The sequence below is a fragment of the Cricetulus griseus genome, chromosome 5 (genome assembly GCF_003668045.3).
Source record: "Cricetulus griseus strain 17A/GY chromosome 5, alternate assembly CriGri-PICRH-1.0, whole genome shotgun sequence".
NCBI classification, from domain to species: Eukaryota; Metazoa; Chordata; class Mammalia; order Rodentia; family Cricetidae; genus Cricetulus; species Cricetulus griseus.
Window position 1 is genome coordinate 68,716,907 of NC_048598.1, and position 24,602 is coordinate 68,741,508.

Below are 24,602 nucleotides of genomic sequence, written 5' to 3' on the forward strand. Positions count from 1 at the left end.
GACTATTATATTGCCATTAATCTCATAATTCTTTGGTTTTATTTTTATTCCTTGAAGTTTTTCTTGAAGCATATCATTTAAAAATTTATAAGATTAATAAATATATGTATCATGAAGTTCTTGTCATGATATTAATGGTCATATAGAATACTAATTAATTCTAGAAAAAGGTTTCATCTACCTTTCTGTACATGATTTTGGGTTTGAGTCTTTATCAGTTTTCTTCAGTGAACCATGAACATGCCTAACAGCCACCTTTGAAGTCTCCAAAAGGAGGATCAGGCCTGACAACGACAATTCCACCAGAACTGTGATATCACCTTTAAGCTGAACAACACCAACTAAAGCTCGGCTTTGGACTACAAACCTCTCAGAACACTTTCGAGGTAGCTAGCAGAAATGATCCAGCCTCACAGAAAACTATAGCCAGGACTTGAGACAAGCCCTGCCCTTTCCCTTTTCTAAAAGACTGGACAAAAGTGCTACAGCTACCTCCCAAATTAACCCAAAATTTTCTTTTCAGGGTCCCCTAAAGATGCTGTCACCCTCAGACAGCAGGAAGTAACTTTAAGAACACTATGCCCACATTCCCAAGAGGTGGGGTGGGTGGTTTTTGGTCTTCCATTGGGTATAGATATTTGTCATTTTTTAGGGGGTTGGTTACAGGTTGTTATTGGTTATGGTCAGGAAGAAAGTTGAACAAAGGGGATTAAATTTAGAGTTCTTGTTTTGAAAGAAAAAAGGGGAATGCAGATATGATAGAATAAAAAGGTAGATTATTGAATCTACTCCGAAAAGGAAAAAAGGGAGGAATATATATGTATGTATGTATGTATGTATGTATGTATGTATGTATGTATGTATATATGTGTATATATATAGACAAATAAGATAAAAAGGTAGATTATTGAATCTACTTTTAAAAAGCAACTACTAGTTTTAAATATTTTACATTGGATTAGACTTTTGTATATTGTATACAAAATTTGTTTGATACAAATTTGATGTTAATTTGGTTAAAGCATACTGTACATGTTTCTAATCTTGTTCAAGATATTGTACCTATACATCTTATTTTTCAATGTAATGAAAATTTCTGGTCCTTGCAAGTTATTACCAACTATATAGGCTAATAAGGAAATTCAGGTTAGTAATTAATCACCTATTACAATCGAACTTGTAGTCATATTAGCTATGTCTTCAAGATAGACAGGTTGTCTTCAAACACTTCAGAGATCTATAGAATATGGCATTTAAGATGTTTTAATAACATAGGTTTTCTTGTTTTGTTTTTTTATGACAATGAGACATATCTTCTGGCAGCACCAATCTACTTCAGAGAAGATGATGGACATTGAAGAAACTCTACATGGTGTTTACTTTCTTTGTGGCAAATGTAAATCACTGGGCAAGAAAGTGCTCTTGTCTCGACTGCTGACAGTATGCTGTCCAAACTGGACAAGCAGGACACAAAATAGTGACTACAAAACCTTGCCAAACAAGACAGGACAGTCCTCCAAAAATCCTGCTTAACAAAAATGTCTGTCAGATATTCTAGGCCTTTAGGCCAAAGATGGATGCCGCAATGTTGTGGAAGAACCTTGGTGACTGTACAGTCAGCCAGCTGTTTTAGTCATTTCTCACTTTTTTTTTTTTTTTTTGGAAGCCACTTGCTCTCACTTCCTGCTTACTCAGTTAATAATATTTCCTTCTTGGGTCTCTGAGGGAGTTGAAGACTTGATCGTATAGTTATAGTTTTCCTTGTATACCAGACTCAGAAAAGAAACTCACTAAAGAAGTATAAAGTATATAAGATTGAGAGACATAAGAAGATAATTTTGAGTTGATAATGCAAATTAGAATAGAAAATGAATTAGGTACGACTTTTTGGACTCACCAAGATAGGATGGATATGGAGTATTTTCTCTGAATTTGTCAAATCCAAATGGACTAGCCATTGTTGATGTACTTATTGCCTGTCTATATTGTATATGCTTATTATAATTATTGTACATGGTTTTTCTTATATTAGTTATATCCTTTTTTGTAGTAGACAAAAAAGGGGAATTGTGGTGATATATTGTTTATGATCTTAATAAAACTTGCCTGGAGATCAGATTGCAAAGCTAGCCACAGCCATAGAAGTTGGGCAGTGGTGGCATGCACCTTTAATCCCAGGACTTGGGAGTCAGAGGCAGATGGATCTCTGTGAGTTCAAGGCCACCCTGGGCTACATGAGAATGAAACAGTCTAAAAGAGTAACTGAGCTCACGCCTTTAATCCCAGCATTAGAGAGAATATAAGGAGCCCAGTGCAGTCTCAGGCAGTAGTCTGAGATTTGGTGAGGGGCAATATAGTCTGGAGATGCAATCTGAGGAGCAGTGGACTTCTCCTTCTGTCTGAACTTTGGTTGAGATGAAAGCTCTCTAGTGGCTTGGCTGCTTTGCTTCTCTGATCTTCAACTTGAAACCCAATGTCTATCTCCTGTTTTTTTATTATTTGTGCTACAAACAATAATAACAAAAAAGAAAAACCTCAAATAAGTTTACATTTATTGTTTTCTTTTGTTTTTCACATCTGTGTGTGCAATTGCCTTTTTAAAGAGCTCTCAGGAGAGCCATGGCCTGGAGCAAACCACTCCAGCCAAGGAGAGTTGCTGCCAACCTAGTGAACTTCAGCAAAAACAACACTTTAGGCCACTGTGAAGTCCATAATGAGATGTAGGCCTTGGTAGCATAGTATGCGTGGGGATCCCCAAGTAACCCTCTGGCTACATGAGCCTACAGATCATTTGGCATCAGGATGGCTTCTGTATCATCTAAGTTTATAGTTTTGGCTTGGACAGTAACCATAGCTCCCCTTGGCCAGGAGTGTCTGTGAGCTGCAAGTTGGACATCTTTGCATCTTCAAAGACATAAAAATCACTGTTTTAAGAATGAAATGATAGACATGAGCTATTCTGTTTTTTATTGGTACCTAGCAAGCAATGCCAACACTTATTGACATGAAGCAATCACCATTTTATTATTTGTAGATTCTGTGTATGAGAAATTCTAATGCAACAGGGCCCAGGGTTGATTGCTGATTTTTACACTACAATATATGCTTACTGGGCCTGAGAATGTCTGGGAATGATAATGTTTGGGGGCCGGAGAATCCCATTTCCAGGTATCCTTGTTCATATGTGTAATGAGTCAAGCATAGGCTCAGCTGAGTCTCTAGAGTAGAGCCCTTATTTATGAACTCTCCATTGTGGCTGAGGGAGGGGGACATGCAAGCTGTGTTCAAGACAAGTGTCCTGAGAATGAGTATTCTAAGAAAATCAGATAGAAGATAAAGCCTTGGATTATCTTAGAATTCATAAGACATTTTTTTCAATATTAGCAATTAAACAGCCTTCTACATGCTAGGCAAGCTTTATCCCTAGCCCCTCCAAATTGTTTCTAAAGTACTTACTATTGCTTTAGATAATATATGAATTACAGTAGATGCCATGCTTTGAATAATTCCTGGACTACAGAATGCTTAATTGATTTAAAAAATTAATCTTTGGATCTGATAGATTGATTTCAGCCTCAAATATCTGGCACCCTAGATTTTATATTTTCTAGCAATGTAACATTGCCAGAGTTATGCCCCCTTTGTTACCCTCTTTCTTTGTCTTTAGAAATAAAGTTAATATCTCTCTATGCACCGTTTATAAAAATAGGTTGACAGTATTAAGTATGCATTCCTAAGATATCTTCCACCTCTGCTTTTAAAGCTCAGTGGATGTAAGTAGAAGAAACTACTTGTGTTAAAGACTAGTATTAGGTCATAATTTAAATGTCTATTTATTTATTTGAGACAGTCTGCCATGTAGCTCAGGCTGGCCTTCAGCTAGCTTTGTAGTCCTAGATGGCCCAGCATTTCTGATTCTCCTTCCTCTACCTCCCATATGTGGGGATTAGAGGTCCAGACTATCATGTACTGAAGTTTTAAAAGTAGCATGCTGCCACCTAGGGACAGTACATTATTCAATCAATTGTGTGATGTTTGTTCTTTGGCCTCTAGCATAAGCTTATATTTGGAATTAGTAGGAGATGTTAAGCAGCATTAAATCTTTTGACTTGCTTTGATTTTCATTCCCCTCACCTCCTTTTAAAAGACAAGTAAGCCTTCTTAAATTAAGCTGGCTGAGTTGGTTGCTCTTCGGGTATTAGTCAAAGATCAAATCTCATATCCTCATCTGATTCCTCTGACTCTTCCTTGGCTTCAGCCTTGTCTGGGGTTGCAGCAGCAGCAGAAGCAGCAGTGGTGGTGGCAGCCACAGGGGCAGTTAGCCTCAAATGCAAATGGACCAGCTAAGAAGGCTTGATCTTTTTAGCAAGTGGGAAGGTAGACTCAGTCTCCACAGACAAAGCCAGGACCCACTTTTACCCATTCATAATACAGTGTGGCACCCAGGAAACAGGTAACCAATCTGCATACAAACACTGGCAACATTTCAGAAGCCAGAGTGCAGTCTGCTCTGTGATGTCAAGCACTTTGGGATTACAAATGCTGCCATTGTCAAACACCTGTTGGGTGGTCAGCCCAAAGGAGAAGGAGGAGATATGTTTAGCTTGTTCAGCAGTGTGGCTTCACTGGCTGCTACTTTGTCTCCGGTTTTTATCAGCTGCAATGAAATTCACTCACAATTTTAGTGGTAATACCTAAAGCCTGGAAGAAAGGTGTTCTCAGGCCCCAGACCAGTGGTCTCGGCTGACGCAGGTACCTTACACAGGGCAATGGCACTGGCATGAGTGGCAACCCAGGACCTTAATGGCCATTAGCATGTCCTCTAATCTCAGTGAGGTCCTCAAAGCCCACATTCTCCCAGATATGAGGCAACAGTTTCTTCAGGGTTGTTTTCCAGATGCTCCTGAATGACCTTGCAAATCATGATGTTCTTGCCCAGTAACATCACAGCCTTCCCTCACAGAGACATGCACATCTGCTATATCTGTGGAGCCCGCATTGTCTGCTTCTACAATGAAGCATTTTAGGTAATCATCCAAAAGTTGGATGATTTTAAGGAAGTTGTTGGACTTACAGGCCACCCCATCTTCCTTGGGCATCACAGTGGTATATCAGGGACTGCCACACAGGGTTTAAAGATATCACTCTAAACAGGATGCCTGTTGAACCTTTTTGTTTGTTTTTTATTATTCTTCTACTGTCATGTTCTTGAGTAATCTAGAATTCCCCTTTCCCCAAATTCGCTGGGTGCTTTTTATATTTTTATTAATTTTCCTTTTGAAATTTTGCTATTTGGAAATTCCTTTTTTAAAAAAGTAAGAACTCCAACTAAATATTCACTTAGAATAAAAGATTAGGTTATAAATTATGAAAGCTAATATTACAAATCCTACTAAATAAGAAAATATAGTAACATTTTTAACTACAAAAACTTAGATCACTCCTTCATGGAGTGGCATTAAAAAGTTATTCTTCATTGTGGTAAAATACATGTAGTATTTACTATCTAAACCATTTTTAAGTGCACAGTTTTGTAATACTATGTGCTTCTGTTTCATTGTAGAATCATCACCACCTCTCAGCTCCTGAATGCTTTTCATTTTTAAAGACAGCAGTAATTTCCATTCATTTTTCTGTTTTTGGTTGTTCTTTATATAAGTCAGTTGTTCGCAACCTGTGGGCCACAACCCCCTTTGGGAGTAGCATATCAGATATCCTGCACATTATGATTCATATTTACATTACGATTCATAACAGTAGCAAAATTACAGAAGTAGAAATGAAATAATTTTATGATTTGTGGTTACCACCAGAGGAACTGTATTAAAGGGCTGCAGCATTAGGAAGGTTGAGAACCACTGATGTAAGTGGAAGTGTGGAATATTTATTGTTTTTTTTTTAAAGATTTTATTATATATACAACATTCTGCTTCCATGTATATCTGCACACCAGAAGAGGGTACCAGATCTCATAATGGATGATTGTGAGCCACCATGTGGTTGCTGGGAATTGAACTCAGGACCTCTGGAATAGCAGCCGGTGCTCTTAACCTCTGAGCCATCTCTCCAGCTCCCTATTTATCGTTTTTTGATGGTTGTATTTTGCTCAGCATAAAATCTGAAGGTTACTCTAAATTGTAGTTTGTGGCAGAATTTCCTTTCATTATGTAATTATAGACCATGTTTTACTTATCCATTTAGTGGACCCTTAGGTTGCTTCTTCTACCTTTTGATTGTTATATAGTACTTCTGTGAACGTTGCTGTCTAAATATCTCCTTAAAAGCTTTCAGTTTTGTTAATATATTTTTCATTGTTTTTTGTTTGGTGCTATTTGTTTTTCAATGCTGAAGCTCAAAATTAGGTACTTACTCTTGATAGGTATGTAGTCTACCACTGAGCTACATATCTAGACCCCTTCTGCCATTTTAAGTAGCTATCCAAATGCGTGTGAGGGAAGAGCATGTCATTATTGCAACTTGCATCTCCCCAATGGTTAGGCATAGTCATACAGAACATGTTTTTAATGTGCATATTGTCTACTTGTATACCTTGGAAGAAATCTTTATTTGAGTGTAGTTGTACATTTTAAATTAGACCTTTTGTTTGTTTTTTGATGTGTCAGGGTTTGAAACCAGGGCCTCCTACATGCTAAATATATTATCAGCCCTTCTTCCTTTTGTTGGCATTCTTAATGTGTTTTGGACATTAGACCTATAAGAGATATGACTTACTAGTATTTTCTTATGTTGTGCTTTTTCTAGTCATTTTCTTGGTATTGTTCCTTGATTTACAAAAGGTTTGTATTTTGATGAAAGTTAATTTTTCTATATTTTTTGTTACCTGTCATTTTGGTGTCATCTCTAAGAAATTATTTCTCAGTCCATTATCATGAAGCTTTCTCTATGTTTTCTTTTAAGAGTTTTAGTTCTCATATTTAGGTCTGTTTAATTTTTGTTTGTGGTTTAATGTAAGGATGAATTTTTTTTTTTTTTTTTTACAAATGGATATTCAGGTTTTTTAGAACCATTTGTTGAAAAGAAACATTTTCTTCATTAATATCTTGTTGTTTACAGAGGTTTGTTCCTGCTAAGGGCCTGTACTAGAAGCTTGGTCCTCAATGTATTGTTGTTGTGAGGTATTTGAACCTTTAAGAGGTAAAGCCTGGTGGGAAGTAATTAACCCATTGTTAATTAGTCATGAATGGACTAATGCTTTTCTGGGATTAGTTCTCTCAAGACTTAGGTCTTCTAGGAGTGAGTCAGTCTTTCCAAGACTGGATTAGTTAAGATGAGAGAGCTTTGCCCTAAAGGAGGCCAGACTCCCTTCTGTATCTCTTTTGCATTAATGTATTCTCTTTGCTTTCTCTTCCACTCCACCATATATATAGTGACATACTATGAGGCCCTCCAGAAAATGAATACATACTGGTATATGCTCTAGAACTTCCCTGCCCTCAGAATTGTGAGCCAAAATGTTATAGAGAACTATCCTCTGAGCCTAATAGCTGTCATTTTCATTAGAATAGCTGTGACTGCTTACAAGAGACCACTAAGACTGGGCATGCTGCTAACATTCCCTCATAGAAGGAGTGCATGGGAGAGTCTTTAAATCTTCACCTGAGATGCCAGCCTTCTGCCTAGTGGTATGAAATTCTACTCTAGTTGATGGCCTTGTGGTCTCAGGAGGTGTTAGAGTATGTAGAGGATAGAAGGTTAACTAAAGGAGAGACTTGGCCTGTGCAGCTGCAGGGAAGTCGCCTTCCATGCTAGGGTGAGACATTTATGTGGTGCCACTGCTTTGGAGTCACTCCCGCTCCTGTAGGTAATTTGCCATCAACACTTTGTAAATAAACCCAATAAACTCATTGGTAGAATTGTACTTTGGCTTGTCTTTGGAAGCCTATAAGGAAAAAGTAAAGTTTATGTCTTCTTCAAAGCCAATCAACTGCTTGACAAAGTATCCAAGCATTAACAAGGTAGTGGTAGATGGTGGTGGTGCACACCTTTAATCCAGCACTTAGGAGGAAGAGGTAGGTGGGTTTTTATGAGTTTGAGTCCAGCCTAGTCTACAGAGTGAGTTTCAGGACAGCCAGGGCTACACAGAGAAACTCTGTCTTGGAAAAAAAAAATTGAAAGAAAGAAAGAAAAAAAAGTATTAAAGTGTAGTTTAGCAACACAAATAGACTGAGACCTTTTCCCTTTCCTTATAGATGATGATGGGTTTATTTTGGCCTTTATTCCTAAATCTTCATCCTAATATTGCACTGTTGCGACTGTGATAACCTTGTAATAACGTTTGAACTTAGGAAGTGTACTAATTTTGTACTTTTTCAAGATTTCTTAGCTCTTTGGAGTACCTTGAGAATTCTGTATAAATTTTGGGATGGAAGTTATTTTGCTTTTGTAAAACAATGTCATTAGGATCTCAATTATAAAGGTTATATCAGGTGATCCGCAGATCACTTTGAGTGGGTTTTTGAGTGGTGCTATGAACAATTGTTAAAACAAATGTTAACAGTTGTTATAGTACCGTCTTCTTATTCATTTGTGCCCTTATTTCTTCTTTTTCTTGGTATTTTGTAGGTTTTATATATAGTCTCACAGTTTTCTTTCTTGGTTAAATTTATTCCTGTATATACTTTTTGACACTTTTTTTTAAAGATTTTATTTATTTTTTATGTATACAACATTCTGCTTCATGTATATCTGCACATCAGAAGAGGGCACCAGATCTCATAACAGATAGTTGTGAGCCACCATGTGGTTGCTGGGAATTGAACTCAGGACCTCTGGAAGAGCAGTTGGTGCTCTTAACCTCTGAGCCATCTCTCCAGCCCCAACTTTTTGACACTTTCATAAACTGAATTGTTAATTTCCTTTTGGCATCATACATTGTTGGTACTTAGCAACCCAGCTGATTTTATTGAGTTTGTATTCTGTACCTTGCTAAATTTGTCTTTTGTATATGGATTGTTAAGCTTTTCTCCATGTAAGGTCTTATTTTCTGCAAATGGAGATACTTTAACCTCTTCCTCTCATTATTTTCTTGCATTGCATCTATGACTTTGATGCCTATGTGAAGCTACCATAAGTATGATGCTAATGGTGAGATTTTCATTTATGCCACTGGTTATATTGAATATAGAATATAATGTAACCTTTTAGTCTTAGTCTGCTGAGATGAACAAATTTCTGCACCTGCTGTCACCCTTCTGCATTTCCAGAAGTATATGGGAGAGCTTTTCAGTCTTTTACGGGTATTCTCCAGTTTGTATTGTTTTTGTTTTGACTACCTTCTTTTCCACCCTAGTAGTTATTAATGTTTCTGGCTGCTATATTATTAAATAATTACTACCGGTAACTTTTCAAAAAGTGCTTTGAATAAAAGGCTGTTTGTAACAGTCAGTTTCTTAGATAAAATAAGCATGCTATGCAAGTAGGAATTTTTAGGTATCTGTTAGAATGATTAGATGATGGTTTCTCCAGAAATGGGGACTTTGAGGGAGCTTCATGGCCTTTCTTTTTTGATCCACTCATTGCAAGAATGTTTCTATAGCTTTCATAATTGCTAGCATGCTGGCTGGTCAGCTTGTCTACCTGCCTGGGCTCTTCTTGCCTCCCTCCCTCCCTCCCTCCCTCCTCCCTCCTTCCCTCCCTCCCTCCCTACCTCCCTCCCTTCCTCCTTCCTTCCTTTTTACCCCTTTTATTGAAAATAGACTTTTTTCCTCATATAATATAACCTAATTATGGTTTCCTCTCCCTCTGCTCTTCCAAGTTTCTCCCCACCTCCCCTCCTGGAGCTACTCCTTTTCTGTCTCTTATTAGAAAACAAATAGACTTCTAAGGGATAAGAATAAAGTGTGATAAAGCAAATACTAACATATTGGAGTTGGACAAGACAAACAAACAGAAGTAAAAGAGCCCAAGAGAAGGCACAGGAATCAGAGATCCATTTGTTAGATAATGCAGGAATCCCATTAAAAAAAGCTAACCTGGAAGCACACACACACACACACACACACACACACACACACACACACACACACACACACACACACACACACACACACCATGGTGCAGAACTGTGCAGGCCCTGTGCATGCTGCCTCAGACTCTGTGAGTTCATATGAGCCATGACCATGTTGATTTAGAGGGCCTTGTTTTCTTGGTGTCCTCTACTCCCTCTGGTCCTTAAATTCTACCTCCTCTTCTGTGGTGGTCCCAAAGCCATGAGAAGAGGGATTTGATAGAGACATTCCATTTAGGGCAGAGTTTTCCAAAGTCTGTATAATGTGTGGGTGTAGGTCTCTTTTTGTTCCCATCTACTGTAGGAGGAAGCTTTTCTGAAGATGGCTGAGCAAGGCAATGATCTATGAGTATAGCAGAATGTCATCTGGAGTCTTTTTATTGCTATGTTTTTGTTTGTTTGTTTTACAACAGTAGTATTTGGTCTTACCCTAGGTCTCTGGGCTATCTAGTGTTTGATTCTTGGTCACCCAAGCTGTGTCAGGTATGGATTCCATGTCGTAGAACATGTCTTAATTCAAATCGGATTTTGATTGGTTATTCCTACAAGCTTTGTGTTGCCATTGCCCTGGCATATCTTGCAGTCAGGGCAGCATTATAAGTCAGAGGGTTTATGGCTGGGCTTGTTTATGTTTCTCTTTTGGTCGCATATGGAGTGCCTTCCTGTACCAAAGATGCTAGAAAGTAGGGGTGAAGGCTCTATGTAGGCACCAGCTTGATTTCTCTATGTTCAAGCGTTGTGAGGTGTTGTCTTCAGCAATTTGGCCTTGTCAGTTTGTGGAGAGCAACCTTTAGTCTTGTCAAGAGCCTGGGTTGTTTTGGGATTCTCATGGGACTGACCCCTTCCGCCAACAACTCAATTAGATATAACAAAACCCTGGTACTGGAAGCTTCATTTGATGACAAGAGATGGCTAATCAGGACTCTGTCTCCCCCATTGTTTGGCAATTTCATTTAGATCACCTTTGTGTGTGTGTGTGTGTGTGTGTGTGTGTGTGTGTGTGTGTGTAGCACAAATTCTAATTGTTATTAATAATAAAAACTCAGATGAAAATCAGAGAAACAAAGCGGCCTGCCACTATAAAGTTCTCACCTTTCTCAATGCTCAGACAGAAAGGGCAATCTTGTCCTCTGACTGCAACTCCAGACTGCATTTGTCCACCAAACTTCAGACTGTCCTGAGCTCCTGTCTACTTATATTCCTTATATTCCACCTTGTATTCCTCTCTGGTATTGGGATTAAAGGCACGGGATCTAGAGTGCTGAGATCATCTTTGTGTGAACTCTGTTTCTTTTTTAGACTGGATCAATTTCGTGTAGCCCAGGGTGGCCTTGAACTAACAGAGATTAATCTGCCTCTTTCTCCCGAGTGCTGGGATTAAAGGTGTATAACACTACTCCCTGGCCCCTATGACTAACTAGTGTGGTTAGCTTTATACTGTGATCTTCAGGCAAGCTTCATTTGTTAGATCATGAACAAAATATCACCACATATATAGGAAACTACTGCTGTATTAGGTTTTCACACTTCCCCTCAAATGGTACTTACTTTTAACTGTCTCTTCTTGTGTTCCTTCCCTCAGCTTCCTATTGCCTTTCCCTTCCCTCTTGATCCTCCCATTTGAGCAACCCCATTCACCCTTAACTATCCTATTTCCAATATGCATTCCCTAGTCCATTACTCTATACATAATCTCTGTAGTTCTACAGAGCTTGGTTATCATTGACTTAACAGCTAATATCCACATATAAGGAAATACATACCATATTTATCTTTTAGGATCTGGGATACCTCAGTCAGGATGATGTTTTTCAGTTCCATCCATTACCTGTAAATTTCATGATTTTACTTTATTTTTTAATGGCTTAGTAATATTCTATTGTGTTAATGTGCCACATTTTCTTTATCCATTCTGTTGAGGGATGTCTAGGTTGTTTCCAATTTTTGGCTATTATGAATAGAGCAGCAATAAGCATGGTTGACTAATAGTCTCTGTGGTAGAACAAAGCATCTTTTGAGTATGTGCCCAAGGGTGGTATAGCTGGATCTTGGGGTTGATTTCCATCTTCCTGAGGAACAGTCACACTGATTTCCATAGTGGCTGTACAAGTTTGCACTCATACTAGTAAAGGAGGAGTGTTCCCTTTACTTCACTTCCTCACCAGCATGGGCTCTCATTTGTTTTATTGATCTTAGCCATTCTGACAGGTGTAAGATGAAATCTCAAAGTAATTTGGATATGCATTTTCCAGATGACTAAGGATGTTCAACATTTCTATTTCTCAGCCACTTGAGTTCCCTATTTTGAGAATTCTCTGTTTATGTCTTTACCCCATTTTAAAATTGGGTTATTTGTTTTCTTCATATCAATTTTTAAGTTCTTTATATATTTTGGATATTAGCTCTCTATCAGATATGTGATTGTTAAGTCTTTTCCCATTCTGTGTAGGCTGCTGCTTTGTCTGAATGAGGGTGTCTTTGCCTTACAGAAGCTTCTCAGCTCCATTTAGGTTCTACTTATTAATTGTTGATTTTAGTTCCTGTGCTAATAGTGTTCTGTTCAGAAAGTCTTCCTGTGCTAAGTTTGAGGATATTCCCCACTTTTCAAGTTCAGAATAACAGCCTTGCCTTGTTCTTGATTTTAGTGAAATTGCTTTTAGTTTCTCTCCATTTAAATTAATGTTGGCCATGAGCTTGCTGTAAACTGCCTTCACTGTGTTGAAGTATGTCCCTTGTCTCCCTAATCTCTCCAGGACTTCTATCATGAAGGGATGTTGGATTTTGTCAAAAGGCCTTTTCTGCTTCTAATGAGATGATCATTTTGTTTTTTGTCTTTCAGTCTGTTTCTATGGTGGATTGCATTTATTGATTTATATAAGTTGAACAATACCTGCATCTCTGGGATGAAACTTTTTCATGGTAGATAATTGTTTTGATGTGCTCTTGGATTTGCTTTGCAAATATTTTATTGAGTATTTTCCATCTATGTTCATAAGGGAAAATGTAATTCTTTGTTGGGTCTTTATGTGGTTTTGGCATCAGGGTAATTGTGGTCTCATAAAATGAATTGGGCAATGTTCATTCTGTTTCTATTTTGTGGAATAATTTGAGGAATCTTGGTATTAGTGCTTCTTTGAAAGTGTGATAGAATTCTGTACTAAAGCCATCTGGCCCTATTTTTTTTGGGGAGGTTGTTTTTTTTTTTTTTTGGGAAACTATTAATAACTGCTTCTGTTTCATTAGGGGTTATATGTCTGTTTAAACTGCTTATATGAACTTGATTTAACTGTGGTGCATGGTATGTGTTAGGAAAATTATTCATCTATTTTAGATTTTCCAATTTGATAGAGTACAGGTTGAAAGTATGCCATTATGATCCTCAGCATTTCCTTGATGTCTGCTATTAATCTTCCATTTCATTTCTTATTTTGTTAATTTGGATCTTCTCTATCTGCCTTTTAGTTAATTTAGATAAAGGTTTGTCAATCTTACTGATTTTCTTAAAGTACCAACTCTAGTTTCATTGATTCTTTGTATTATTTTTTAGTTTTTTTTTTCATTTATTCAGTCCTCAGTTTGATTATTTTCTGCCGTCTACTCCTTTTGGGTTGATTTCTTCTTTTTGTTTTAGAACTTTCAGGTATGTTGCTAAGTTACTAGTATGAGGTCTTGCCAATTTTATTTTATATAGGCACTTAATGCTGTGAAGTTACCTCTTCTATAACCCTGATATAAGTTTGGATATGCTGTGTGTTCATAGTCATTCAATTCTATAACATTTTTTATTGTTTTCTTAATTTCTTTCTTGACCTACTTTTCATTCAGTAGACAATTGTTCAGTTTCCATGAGTTTGTAAGCTTTCTGTTGTTGATATCCAGCTTTAATCTGTGGTGATCTGATAGGATGTAGGGGCTTATTTCAGTTTTCTTCCATCTGTTGAGACTTGCTTTTTGTCCAAGTATGTGTAAGTTTTGGAGGAAGTTTACTGAGGTGCTGAGAAGAAGGTAGATTTTTTTTTTTTATTGGGTGAAATGGTCTATAAATATCTGTTAGGCTCATTTGGTTTATACATTAGTTAGCTCCAGCATTTCTCTGTATAGTTTTTCTCTGAATAACCTGTCTATTGATGAGAAGTGGTCATTGAAATCTCCAACTATCACTGTGTGAGGATTAATACCCTATTTAAGTTGTAGTAAGTTTTTGTTTTTTTATTTTTTAATTCGGGTGACCTTGTGTTTAGTACCTGGACATTTATTTGTTTACTTTTTAATTATGTGTATGTATATGTGCCACATGGGTGGCAGATATTTTAAGGAGACCAGAGGTGTCAGATTCCCTGAAGCTGGAGTTGCAGGTGGTTGTGAACCACCTGACATGGGTGCTGGGAATCAACTCAGGTCCTGAAAGAGCACTACATGCTCTCCCACTGAGCTATCTCTCCAGCTCTCTGTCCAAGCTCTTTTTTTTTTTTTCTGTAAAGGTTTGTTTATTTATTTATTTATTTATTTTTATTTATTTTTTTGAGACAGGGTTTCTTTGTATAGCTTTGTAGGCTAGGCTGGCCTTGAACTCACAGAGATCTGCCTGCCCCTGAGTGCTGGGATTAAAGGTGTGCGCTACCACCACCTCAGTGCAAGTTCTTTAGGAGGCTAGATTATTGGTTTGAGGCATGTCCGTCTATCTGTTCATATTCACGCAGTCCTATAAATTTCCCTTATTAGTGCTGCTATATCTGTAATCCACAAATTTTGCTATATTGTATTTTTGTTTTATTTAATTCTGTGTATCTTTTGGGTTCCCTTAAGATTTCTTCTTTGTCCCACATGCACTTTTAGAATGTTTCTATTTTCTTTGCTTGCATGTGTTTAGAGACTTTTCTATTGTTAATTTTTAGTTCAATTCTGTTCTCAGGGAACATACTTAGTATAATTTCAGTTACTTAAGTATATTTAGTTTTGTTTTGTGTCCCAAAGAGGCAGGTGGATCTCTGAATTCAAGGCCAGCCTGGTCTCCAGAACAGCTAGGGCTATACGGAGAAATCTTGTCTTGAAAAACTAAAAATAATAATATCCCAAGTGTCTGTGTTTCTTCTTGCTCAATTTCCTTTATTGTATTGTCTTTATAAATTTAAAAATTTTGAGTCATGGAATTCCTGAAATGATTTTGTTTTTGTTTTCTCTCTCTAATATGACCATTAGTTTTCTGGGTATAGAATTCAGTGTTCTGAATAATTTTCTTTCAGAACTTTGAAAGTACAGTTTCATTGTCTTTAATGCTATTATTTACAGCAGTATGGTGTTTGTTTTTTGTAGGTGTTCTATTTTTTTTTCTCCATGTATGTAAAAATGGAAAATTGTAAAGAGCTAGACGCTTCTCACATGCCTATAATTCCAGCAGTTTGGGAGGCTGAGGCAGGAGTTCCAGGCCAACCTGGGTACATAGTAAGCCTTGACACCTCCCTTTCCCCGTAAAAAAAAAAAAGATGGAGTAGTTGGTTGAAATAGATTGATCTTCACCATTTTCATTCCACAGTATTTTTTAAATAAAGAGAAAAAAGTAAGCCGGGCGGTGGTGGCACACGCCTTTAATCCCAGCACTTGGGAGGCAGAAGCAGGTGGATCTCTGTGAGTTCGAAACCAGCCTGGTCAACAAGAGCTAGTTCCAGGACAGCCTCCAAAGCCACAGAGAAACACTGTCTCAACCCCCCCCCAAAAAAAAAAGAAAAAAGAAAAAAGTAGTGATTGAAATGAAACAATCTCCCCTATTGTCCTACAATATTTTTAGAAAACACATCAGTGAGTAACATCCCACTTGCTGAGTTCCCATATTCCTTCCTCCCTTTACATGCACAGATTTTTGGATTGCAGTGTGACTTACTGGAACTTTTACCCATTAAATCTTCTCAGAACAGTTTGAAATAAAGTTCTTTAGGGTGTTTTGTAATTTTAGCTTAGACTGTGTATATATATTACCTAATTTTCTTAATCTTGATGTTTCAAAGCTTGTAATTGTTTTTTGTCAATGTTTTAATATAAAATGTATAATAACTTTATTTTTTAAAGTTATATCATATCTTCCATTATTCCTTTTATTTAGTGATTTTTGTTTTTTAATCTTAGATCTTGTATGGGCAGCTTGTAATTGTTTTCTGTAATTTGTTTTAATTTTAAATTCATATTAACTTTCTTTTTTATTATGCTATACTGTATCTTCTCTTTTATTTAGTGATATTTTGGTTTTTAAACCTAGATCTTGTGTGGACAGTAATGACCGCACGTTTCCGATTGCCTGCTGGCAGAACCTACAATGTTCGAGCATCAGAGTTGGCCCGAGACAGACAGCATACAGAGGTGGTTTGCAACATTCTTCTTCTGGATAACACTGTACAGGCTTTCAGAGTTAATGTGAGTATTTATTTTCTCCTCCTCCTTGCCTTAGTATCACCATCATCATCTTTGGATATTAGTCTGAATTTAGATTTATTTTAAAACTAAAACCATTAAGTTAGAGTACAGTTTGAATGTTTTTAGTTAAGGAAGTCTTTTTGATACAAGTTTATATCCACTGTGCCTGCTCATTCAAACTAGATGTTTGAAAAAATGCTGACCACTGACTGTTCACAAACAGCAGAGCATTCTAGTCATGAACAGATCAATAGTATGCGGGTGGTTTTATAATGTGCATGACAGTGCCTGAAAATAATTTCTTATCCTAAATACCTTCCTAATATGTTTAACTAAAGTCTTATTTGTACTACCGGTGAATATAACTTTTGTTAAAGATAAGTAATAAGACTGATCTTATATAAATATTGCCTGAAAAAACATTCATCCAACAAGTGTTTGTTCTTGTTATTAATATCTAGCTTCAGTTGTTCATTGTTGAATTTCACCTATGAGGTATGTTAGTACTAGTTCATTCATTTTCATTGCTGCATGCTATTTTATATGAGTATACCATAGTGTATCCATTTTCCTATCTCTGCTTAGTTATTCTATTTTTTCTTTGTTTGTGTTTGGATTATTTCCACTGTGGGCTCTTAAGTTTTTATACATGTCTTTGTAATATATACAAAGATACACACACCCTTTTTATTATAAAAACTTCAAATCTGTAGTTGGAATAGAAGAATAGTATACCAAATACATAGCTCACTTTGTCAAACTCAGGTTCTTATACTTGTAAAGTACTTGCTAGTACTTTAACTCTGAGCCATCTTCCCAGTTCCAATTTATTTATTTACTTATTCATTTTTAATGTGATAATATGAGTTTGTATGGATACTATAAGACAATCCTCAGGCATGCCATCCACTTTCTTTGGGTTGTTGTAACTGTATTCTTACTCTGAGCATAGGCTGTTTGGGTTCTCAACTCATGCCTCAGGTGCACATCAGAATCTCTTGCCTCTGATTGAATCTGGAGTCCTTTATCTTCCTAGAATCATGCTACCTCTGAATCTCTTTCTGCCCTAAAACACAGTTGAGGATACTGCAGAATTTTTATGTAGATCTTTGTAGCTTATTTTTCTTTGCCCCTTTCTTCTCTAATAGCCTACACAATTCAACTGCTTTAGTAGTTCCAATTATACTTTTCATTTTACCACCATAGTTAAGACTGCTTGTTACTCTCTTCTTGGTCAGTACTTTCTTATACCATTGTTTAGGAAATGCCCATGAGAACAAAACCAATGTAGAACTTGGTTCATCTGTTTCTTTATCCCCCAAGGATCATACATTGTCTGTTGCTTCTTTAAAAAAAATACACAACGCACAGACACATACACCTCACACATGTATCCAGCTTTTATAGGTGTTTGTGGCAGGACAGTATTTCAGTACCAGCTACTCAGTCTAAACAAAAATAAAAGTCCTTATTGTTTTAAAATATAAGATTATGTCATTGTATGATAATGAATGTTTTACTTGAAACAGTTTAATATATTCATTTGTTTACAGATCCCTTCTTCATTTGATCAAGATAGATAATTGAGTGAGGTAGAAGGACTTGTCTCTCACTGGTACATACATACATTTTGGAAAATCAAAATGGTCTGAAATACACTGATTTGATTAAGGGAGTAAAATAGTACTTGATTTCCAAATACAGAACCCTGAGCAGCTGGGGCATTGATGACTTGGTATTTTAGATTTCAGCTAAACAGTCATTTACAGGATTTGCGTTATAACTTAACCCTAGTTGAGCTAGGTTTAGCCTTTGTTAGAAAAATATCTTTCCATATTGATCAGTTGGTAACACTGAATTAACATTTTTGTGTTTTTTGTTGACATAGCTACCATCTTAAAACATTGCATCAATATTATTTCTCCACTATAGTCAAAGTTTGCATGAAAAACTTAATTGTTAAGTATAGTACTTTGTGACTTACTCTGTAGTCTTTGTGTCTGTGAGCCAGTGTGTATACACATGTGTGTGCAAGTGTGTGTGTATATGCATGTGGAGGCTAGACATCATTCGTTAGTCCACCTCATTTAATAGAATCTGTCACTGCAACCTGGTTACAGCTCTGTTATTGTTACAGCTCTGAGCTTTGAGTGCCAGTGGCTCTCATTTCTTAGGGTTCACATCTCTGAGCTCTTAAGTAATAGCAGCTCTCAGCAGATGGCGTCTTTCCCTGCTTCTCTTGGCAAATCTTGCAGCTTTTCTAGCAGCTGGTTCTTTGCTCTGTGCAGCTGTCTGGAGCACTTCAGCTGCCGTCTAGCTGCTAGGCTTTTTCTGGACCCAGAAGCCCTGTTGTTAGCTGCAGAAAACATGTTAAGCAGGCTTTATCAGGCCCTATGCTGAATACAGTTGGCAATGCTAGGATGGAGGTCTCCACATGACCCAGTGAGAATAAGAGGTAGGTTGCATATATGGGTGAGGGGTGGGCAGGTCCACATATTTGCACTCTTCTTTCTGCTGTCTGCAGTTTCTGCACTGTCTTGCAGCCTGCACATACACTGTTGCTAACTGTCATGGGTGGGAGAGATTCTCCTTCTTCTGACCAGAGTGGGAATATCTGAAGTGGTGGCTGCATGGCTCAGGCAAATCTTTCCCACACTGGTGACAACTGGATTATGCAGCAGACCAAGAAAAGTTTTCTGGAATGATCATGGGACATTCAAAGCTGTAGTAGCAGATGTGAAGTCTCCTGGAGCTATCATTGGGTATGTAGAATAGCAGGAACTGTCAATAGCTTGGCCAGATCATTTAAAGGAATGATAGCTCCTGTGATTTCTGTGGAAGCTGTAGGCTGAAATTACAGCAGCTTCCTTTGATGGGACTCCAGGAATAATGGCAGTGCCTGTCATAGCCTAGGTAGGGTGGAACTCCTGGGAGATACCAGCAGTGGCTCTGAACTTATGCCATTTGTATACTACCTGGGGCAACTGTATCACAGGGTAGGGTGTACTGATTGGACTCAACTTGACACAAGCTAGAGTCATCAGAGAGGGAGGAGCCTCAGTTGATGAAATGCCTCCATGAGATCCAGTTGTAAGACATTTCTCTATTAGTGGTTAATAGGGGAGGGCCCAAACCATTGTGGTTGGTGCCATCTCTGGGCTGGTGGTCCTGGATTCTATAAGAAATCAGGCCGAACAAGCCAGGGGAAACAAGCCACTAAGCAGCTCCCTTCCTTGGCCTCTGCATTAGTTCCTGCCTCTGAGTTCCTGCCCTGTTTGAGTCCTGTCTTGACTTCCTTCAATGATCAACAGCTATGTTGAAGTGTAAGCCAATAAACTTGCTTTTAGGTTATGGTGTTTTGTGGGAACAATAGAAACCCTAACTAAGATAAGTTGGTAGCAGCATAGAGAGACTATTGCTGTGACAGACTTGACCACTAGCAGTCCAGAGGCCAAGTGTAAAGGAAAGCCTATCCTTGTCAGTGAAGGCCATTCTCCTCCCTCCTGCCAACCCCAATAGCTTCAGTTTTTTAAATGAAGTTAAGAACATTCTAAAAACAACGATGCAAAGAATTTACTTGAATGCAAAGAATTCTTATATATCATCCATAGAAAACAAAAAAGAAAAACCTCTCTTCAATCAAGCAAATCCCATCAAACACGGACTGGATACAATCCACTCAAGACTTTCACTATACTAACATTTTCTTCCTACAGGACCCCACGAGGCTTTGGTCTGCCCATTTCTGCAGGAACTAACCTGGAGAATACTACACCCCCCCTTTCCCCATTGTTGTCACTAAGGATAATGTATACCTAGTTAGGGCTAGTTTCCTATTGTTTAGGGTTGGGATTGGAAGGAGGTGTCCAGGCTTGGACATCTCTTTCAGATGACTTTAGGGTTTAGTTGAAATAAACATAGTTAGGATGTGACATAAGCAGATTATTATATTTAGTTGTATTTCACCCTTATAATTGTTAAATATGGATACTTTACACTTTAAGTTTTAATCCTCTTTAGAATAAAAGGCGAATTGTAGGGGATATCTTAGCCACTCCCACTTGGAGCTGGAGACAGGTGTTCCTGGCCATGTCTGCTTGGGCATGGTCAGGGTGACTTGAGGAAGGTTTAAGAATGAGGGACATGCATGTGGCTTCCCTTCTACTTACTTTGGTCACTGCCGGCTGGCTAGGCTGTTCTTAGTAAGTAGGATCCTCTTAAATAAATACCCTTACATCTAGACCTGACTCCGTATTGCTATTTCACATTAGACCAAGACTCTGTAGTCTAAAGTTAGCTTTTCTTTCTAGTAAACATAATCCACCCAGCACTTATTCTTTAGCTAATCCCTCTGTAAATGAAAAGTACCCAGTTGGGACAGTTGGGCTACTCTTGATATGACTCACTTCCAAATGTTGAATCAGTGCTGGAATTTGTTTATGTTTATAAGCATTGTATGTACATATAATGCTTTTTAGAAACTTTGTTCTTACATACATTCTCTCATTTCTCCTCTCTCTCTCTCTCTCTCTCTCTCTCTCTCTCTCTCTCTCTCTCTCTCTCACACACACACACACACACACACACACACACACACACACACCATACATATACATGCATGCAGAGTTCTTACCTGGTAACTTTTTTCCTCTTCATTGGCAATTTGATATAGTAATATACTTTCCTTTTAAATACTGTTCTTGGTACTGTTTTCTGACTTTGTTTTTCATTACTCCTTTGAAGTTTACATATAATTAAAATTTGATTTTATGTATATGAATGTTTTTGCCTACATTTAAAATTTGTCTGTGTACTTCATACATATCTGGTGCCCTTGGAGTCCAGAAGGGCAGATCCAATGTCCATTGTATCTTCTAGGATTTGATGGTTATGAACTGCCATGTGGGTGCTCGGAACCAATGCAGATCATTTGGAAGAACAGCCAGTGCTCTTAACTGCGGAACCATCTTTCCAGCACCCTACATTTTTTTTTTTTAACATTTTATAATTTTTTTTATTAGTTCAAATTAGGAACAAGCTTGTTTCACATGTCAATCCCTTCTCCCTCTCCCTCTCCCTTCCCTCACCCCCACCCCTCCTCCCCACCCCCTCTTTTTTGGTTTTTCGAGACAGATTTTTTTCTCTGTGTAGCTTTGGAGCCTATCCTGGCACTCGCTCTGGAGACCAGACTGGCCTCGAACTTACATAGATCTGCCTGCTTCTGCCTCCCGAGTGCTGGGATTAAAGGCATGCTCCACCAATGCGTAGCGCCCTAAAATTTTAACATATTAATTTGTTTAGTTTCCACAAAAGAAAGCAACAGCTGCTATATATGAAGGAGTTAGTAATAGTATTATGACATTTTTTCCTCAATGTGCAAATATTTGCTTTTGATTTGTTTATGATAAACATCAGAGTTGATACTTTTGGCTGCTTCTTTTTGCAACTTAAAAAAATTCCCAAGCAAAAAGAAATCTGGAAGTAGATAGACACTTTATGTTGAATAACTACCTAATTTTAGCACTAAATTAGCTTACATCTTGGATTCATTATATATATATTTTTTTCTTTTTATAGTGCTAGGTATGAAACCCTAGGTCTCATTCATGCTAAGCAAGCACTATGCCACTAAGCTACCACCATGCTATCATGTATCTTATATGTCACTTAAAATTGTTTTTAGATTTTTAAATTTTATTTTATGTATATGGGTATTTTGCTATGTATGTATAGTTTTCAAATGTATGCCTATGGCCTGTGGAGTTTAGAAGTGGTCATTGGATTCCCTATAACTAGAGTTACGGATGGTTGTTAGCCACTATGTGACTGCTGGGAACCTGAGTCCAGATCCTCTGTAAGAGCAACAACTGTTCTTAACCTAAGCCACTTTCTAGCTCCAATGTCATTTATTTTTATTATTGCATAATTCTTTTATATCATTTTCTTTTGAGACAGGCTCTGCAGTGTAGCCCTGACTCATGTGGAACTCACTGTATACCGATTCGCCTTGAATTTGTGGTGATCTGTGATGGTTACTTTTAACTGTCAACTCAATACAATCTAGACTCACCTGAGAAGATAATCTAGAGGTTTATCCAAGTGCATGTTTGTGGTGGATTTTCTTAATTAGGTTAATTGAAGTGGGAAGACTCATCTTGAATTCGAGTAACACTATTTCATGAGCTAGCCCTGAACTGAACAAAAAGGGGATGGAGAGAAGAGAGAAAATGCTCTCGACTTCTCCACAGTGATGGACTATAGCCAGGAATTATAAGCTGAAATAAGCCCTTTCTCCCTTCAATTGCTTTGGTTAGGGTGTTTATCATGGTCACAGAAAGGCAATTAGGATACAATCGTGCATCCATACATGCCTGGGCACCATGTGCATAGAGTGGCAGCTGTGGCTAAAAGAGAGCATCCAATCCCTTGGAACTAGAGTTAATAGATGGCTATGAGCTGTCGTGTGTGTGTGCTGGGAATCAATCCTGGGTCCTCTGGAAGAGCAGTCAGTGCTCTTAACCACTGAACCCTCTCTCCAGTCCCCTTTTTGAAAGAGGTTCTCATTATGTAGCCCAGGCTGGCTCAGAACTCATGGTATAATCCCCTGTTGGTTTCAAACTCTAATCCTGCCTTAGCCTTCCATGCTGAGATTATAGGCATGTGCTACTTACTACTTCTGGCCAATGACTCAATGTTGGGTGTTGAGGTATCTCAAGTTTTAGTCATGTCCACAGTATGGTTTCTAGGAAAGGTATATTTCAGAAGTGGAATGAGATGAGGAGAAGCTGGGATCCTTTCTTGGCATCTGTTCCTCTGGAAAGGGTAAGGCTATCAACGCCCAAGGACAGTTCTGAATGTTAAACATAAAGAAACTGATCATTTTTCTTTTAAAAATTGATTTATGTGTATGGATATCTCTCTCTCTCTCTCTCTCTCTCTCTCTCTCTCTCTCTCTCTCTCTCTCTCTCTCTCTCTCTCTCTCTCTCTCTCTCTCTCTGTGTGTGTGTGTGTGTGTGTGTGTGTGTATGTGCGCGTGCTGATGGAAGCCAGAAGGAGGATATCAGATCCCCTTGAACTGGAGTTACATGGCAGTTGTGAGCCACCTGGCATGGGCAGTGGGACATTGGAATCTTTTTACAGTTAATTGCCTCTCCAGTTTCTGCCTCCTGTTCTCTTATCAATGACATTGCACTGTAGTTTACATTATATATATTTTTGTAACACCTTGTTACACACCAGTTAAAAATTGTTATGACTTCAGCAAATTATATATTTATCATCTTTAAGTATAATGGTTTTAGCAGCACTTTTACCTTTTCTTGTAATTTATAAGCAAAGTAAAATTTGTTTGGTAAAGATCTTTCCACATTTCTAAGGCCAATGTGTCCCAAGAAAAACACATACATACAGTAAAGTTAGAAGCATCCTAGAATGACAGAAAGTGCATAAGCAAGTCACTGATGCCTCTGAAACCTTTCTTCTTCTGACCTTTGTTAGGTATCTACTTCTGCTTTTTAATAGGATTCTGATCCTCATCAAATGAGTGTTTCCTCTCATCAAAGCATTGATGTCGCCAAGTGTGTGAGGGAATGAGGTTGTAAGCTCATAATGCTTGTTGCTTTCACTGTCCTTTCTCTTGCTTGCTAGCACTTAAACATCTTCATGTTCTTTCTTCATAGTTAACCCTATGTTGATCTTCCTGACTCTGACAAGTGACATGAAGATGCCAGGCATCACGGATTTCTTCTGGGATATCTGAGCACTTCTTAAGCTCACAAATGACAGAGATGCTCAATACCCATCTCTTGGCTTGTTCTAGATGCTTTTGCCACAACTAAGCTTTTGTTTTGTCATTATGTACTGGAACCAAGTATGGTGAGATATATTTAAACACGCCTTTTACAGATTTCTTCCCTGTAGCCTGAGACTGTCCCTCCTCTGATTCATCTTCCTCTTCATCCTCAGAGCTCAACTTGCTTAGCACATTGCTGGAATGGGGCTTAAAATTAAGTGGGTAGAGAGGCTACCCATCTCTGCAGTCTTGACTAGTTTGTCAATTTAATACTTCATTTTTTGGTCCAAGGGATGAAGTTTTTCTAAAGCCTTGTAAATCTCCACCAGCCTCAAGACTGCAGAGATCCTCCTAAGGCTTTGTCAGGATGAGGTGTCT

The 24,602-nt window shown here is 37.9% G+C and overlaps 1 protein-coding gene and 1 pseudogene across 9 annotated transcripts in view; one reads left to right on the top strand and one right to left on the bottom strand.

Moving 5' to 3' along the window:
• Ptpn4 (protein tyrosine phosphatase non-receptor type 4) overlaps positions 1-24,602 on the top strand; it is a 146,372-nt gene that overhangs the window by 16,064 nt on the left and 105,706 nt on the right. For all 9 annotated transcript variants that reach the window (XM_027417798.2, XM_027417803.2, XM_027417804.2 and 6 more), the window contains one exon: positions 16,278-16,432. In XM_027417798.2, the coding sequence (XP_027273599.1) occupies positions 16,295-16,432 (138 nt within the window). In that variant the 5' untranslated portion in view covers positions 16,278-16,294. The remainder of the gene's footprint in view (positions 1-16,277; positions 16,433-24,602) is intronic.
• Positions 4,203-5,099, bottom strand: LOC118238932 (annotated as a pseudogene).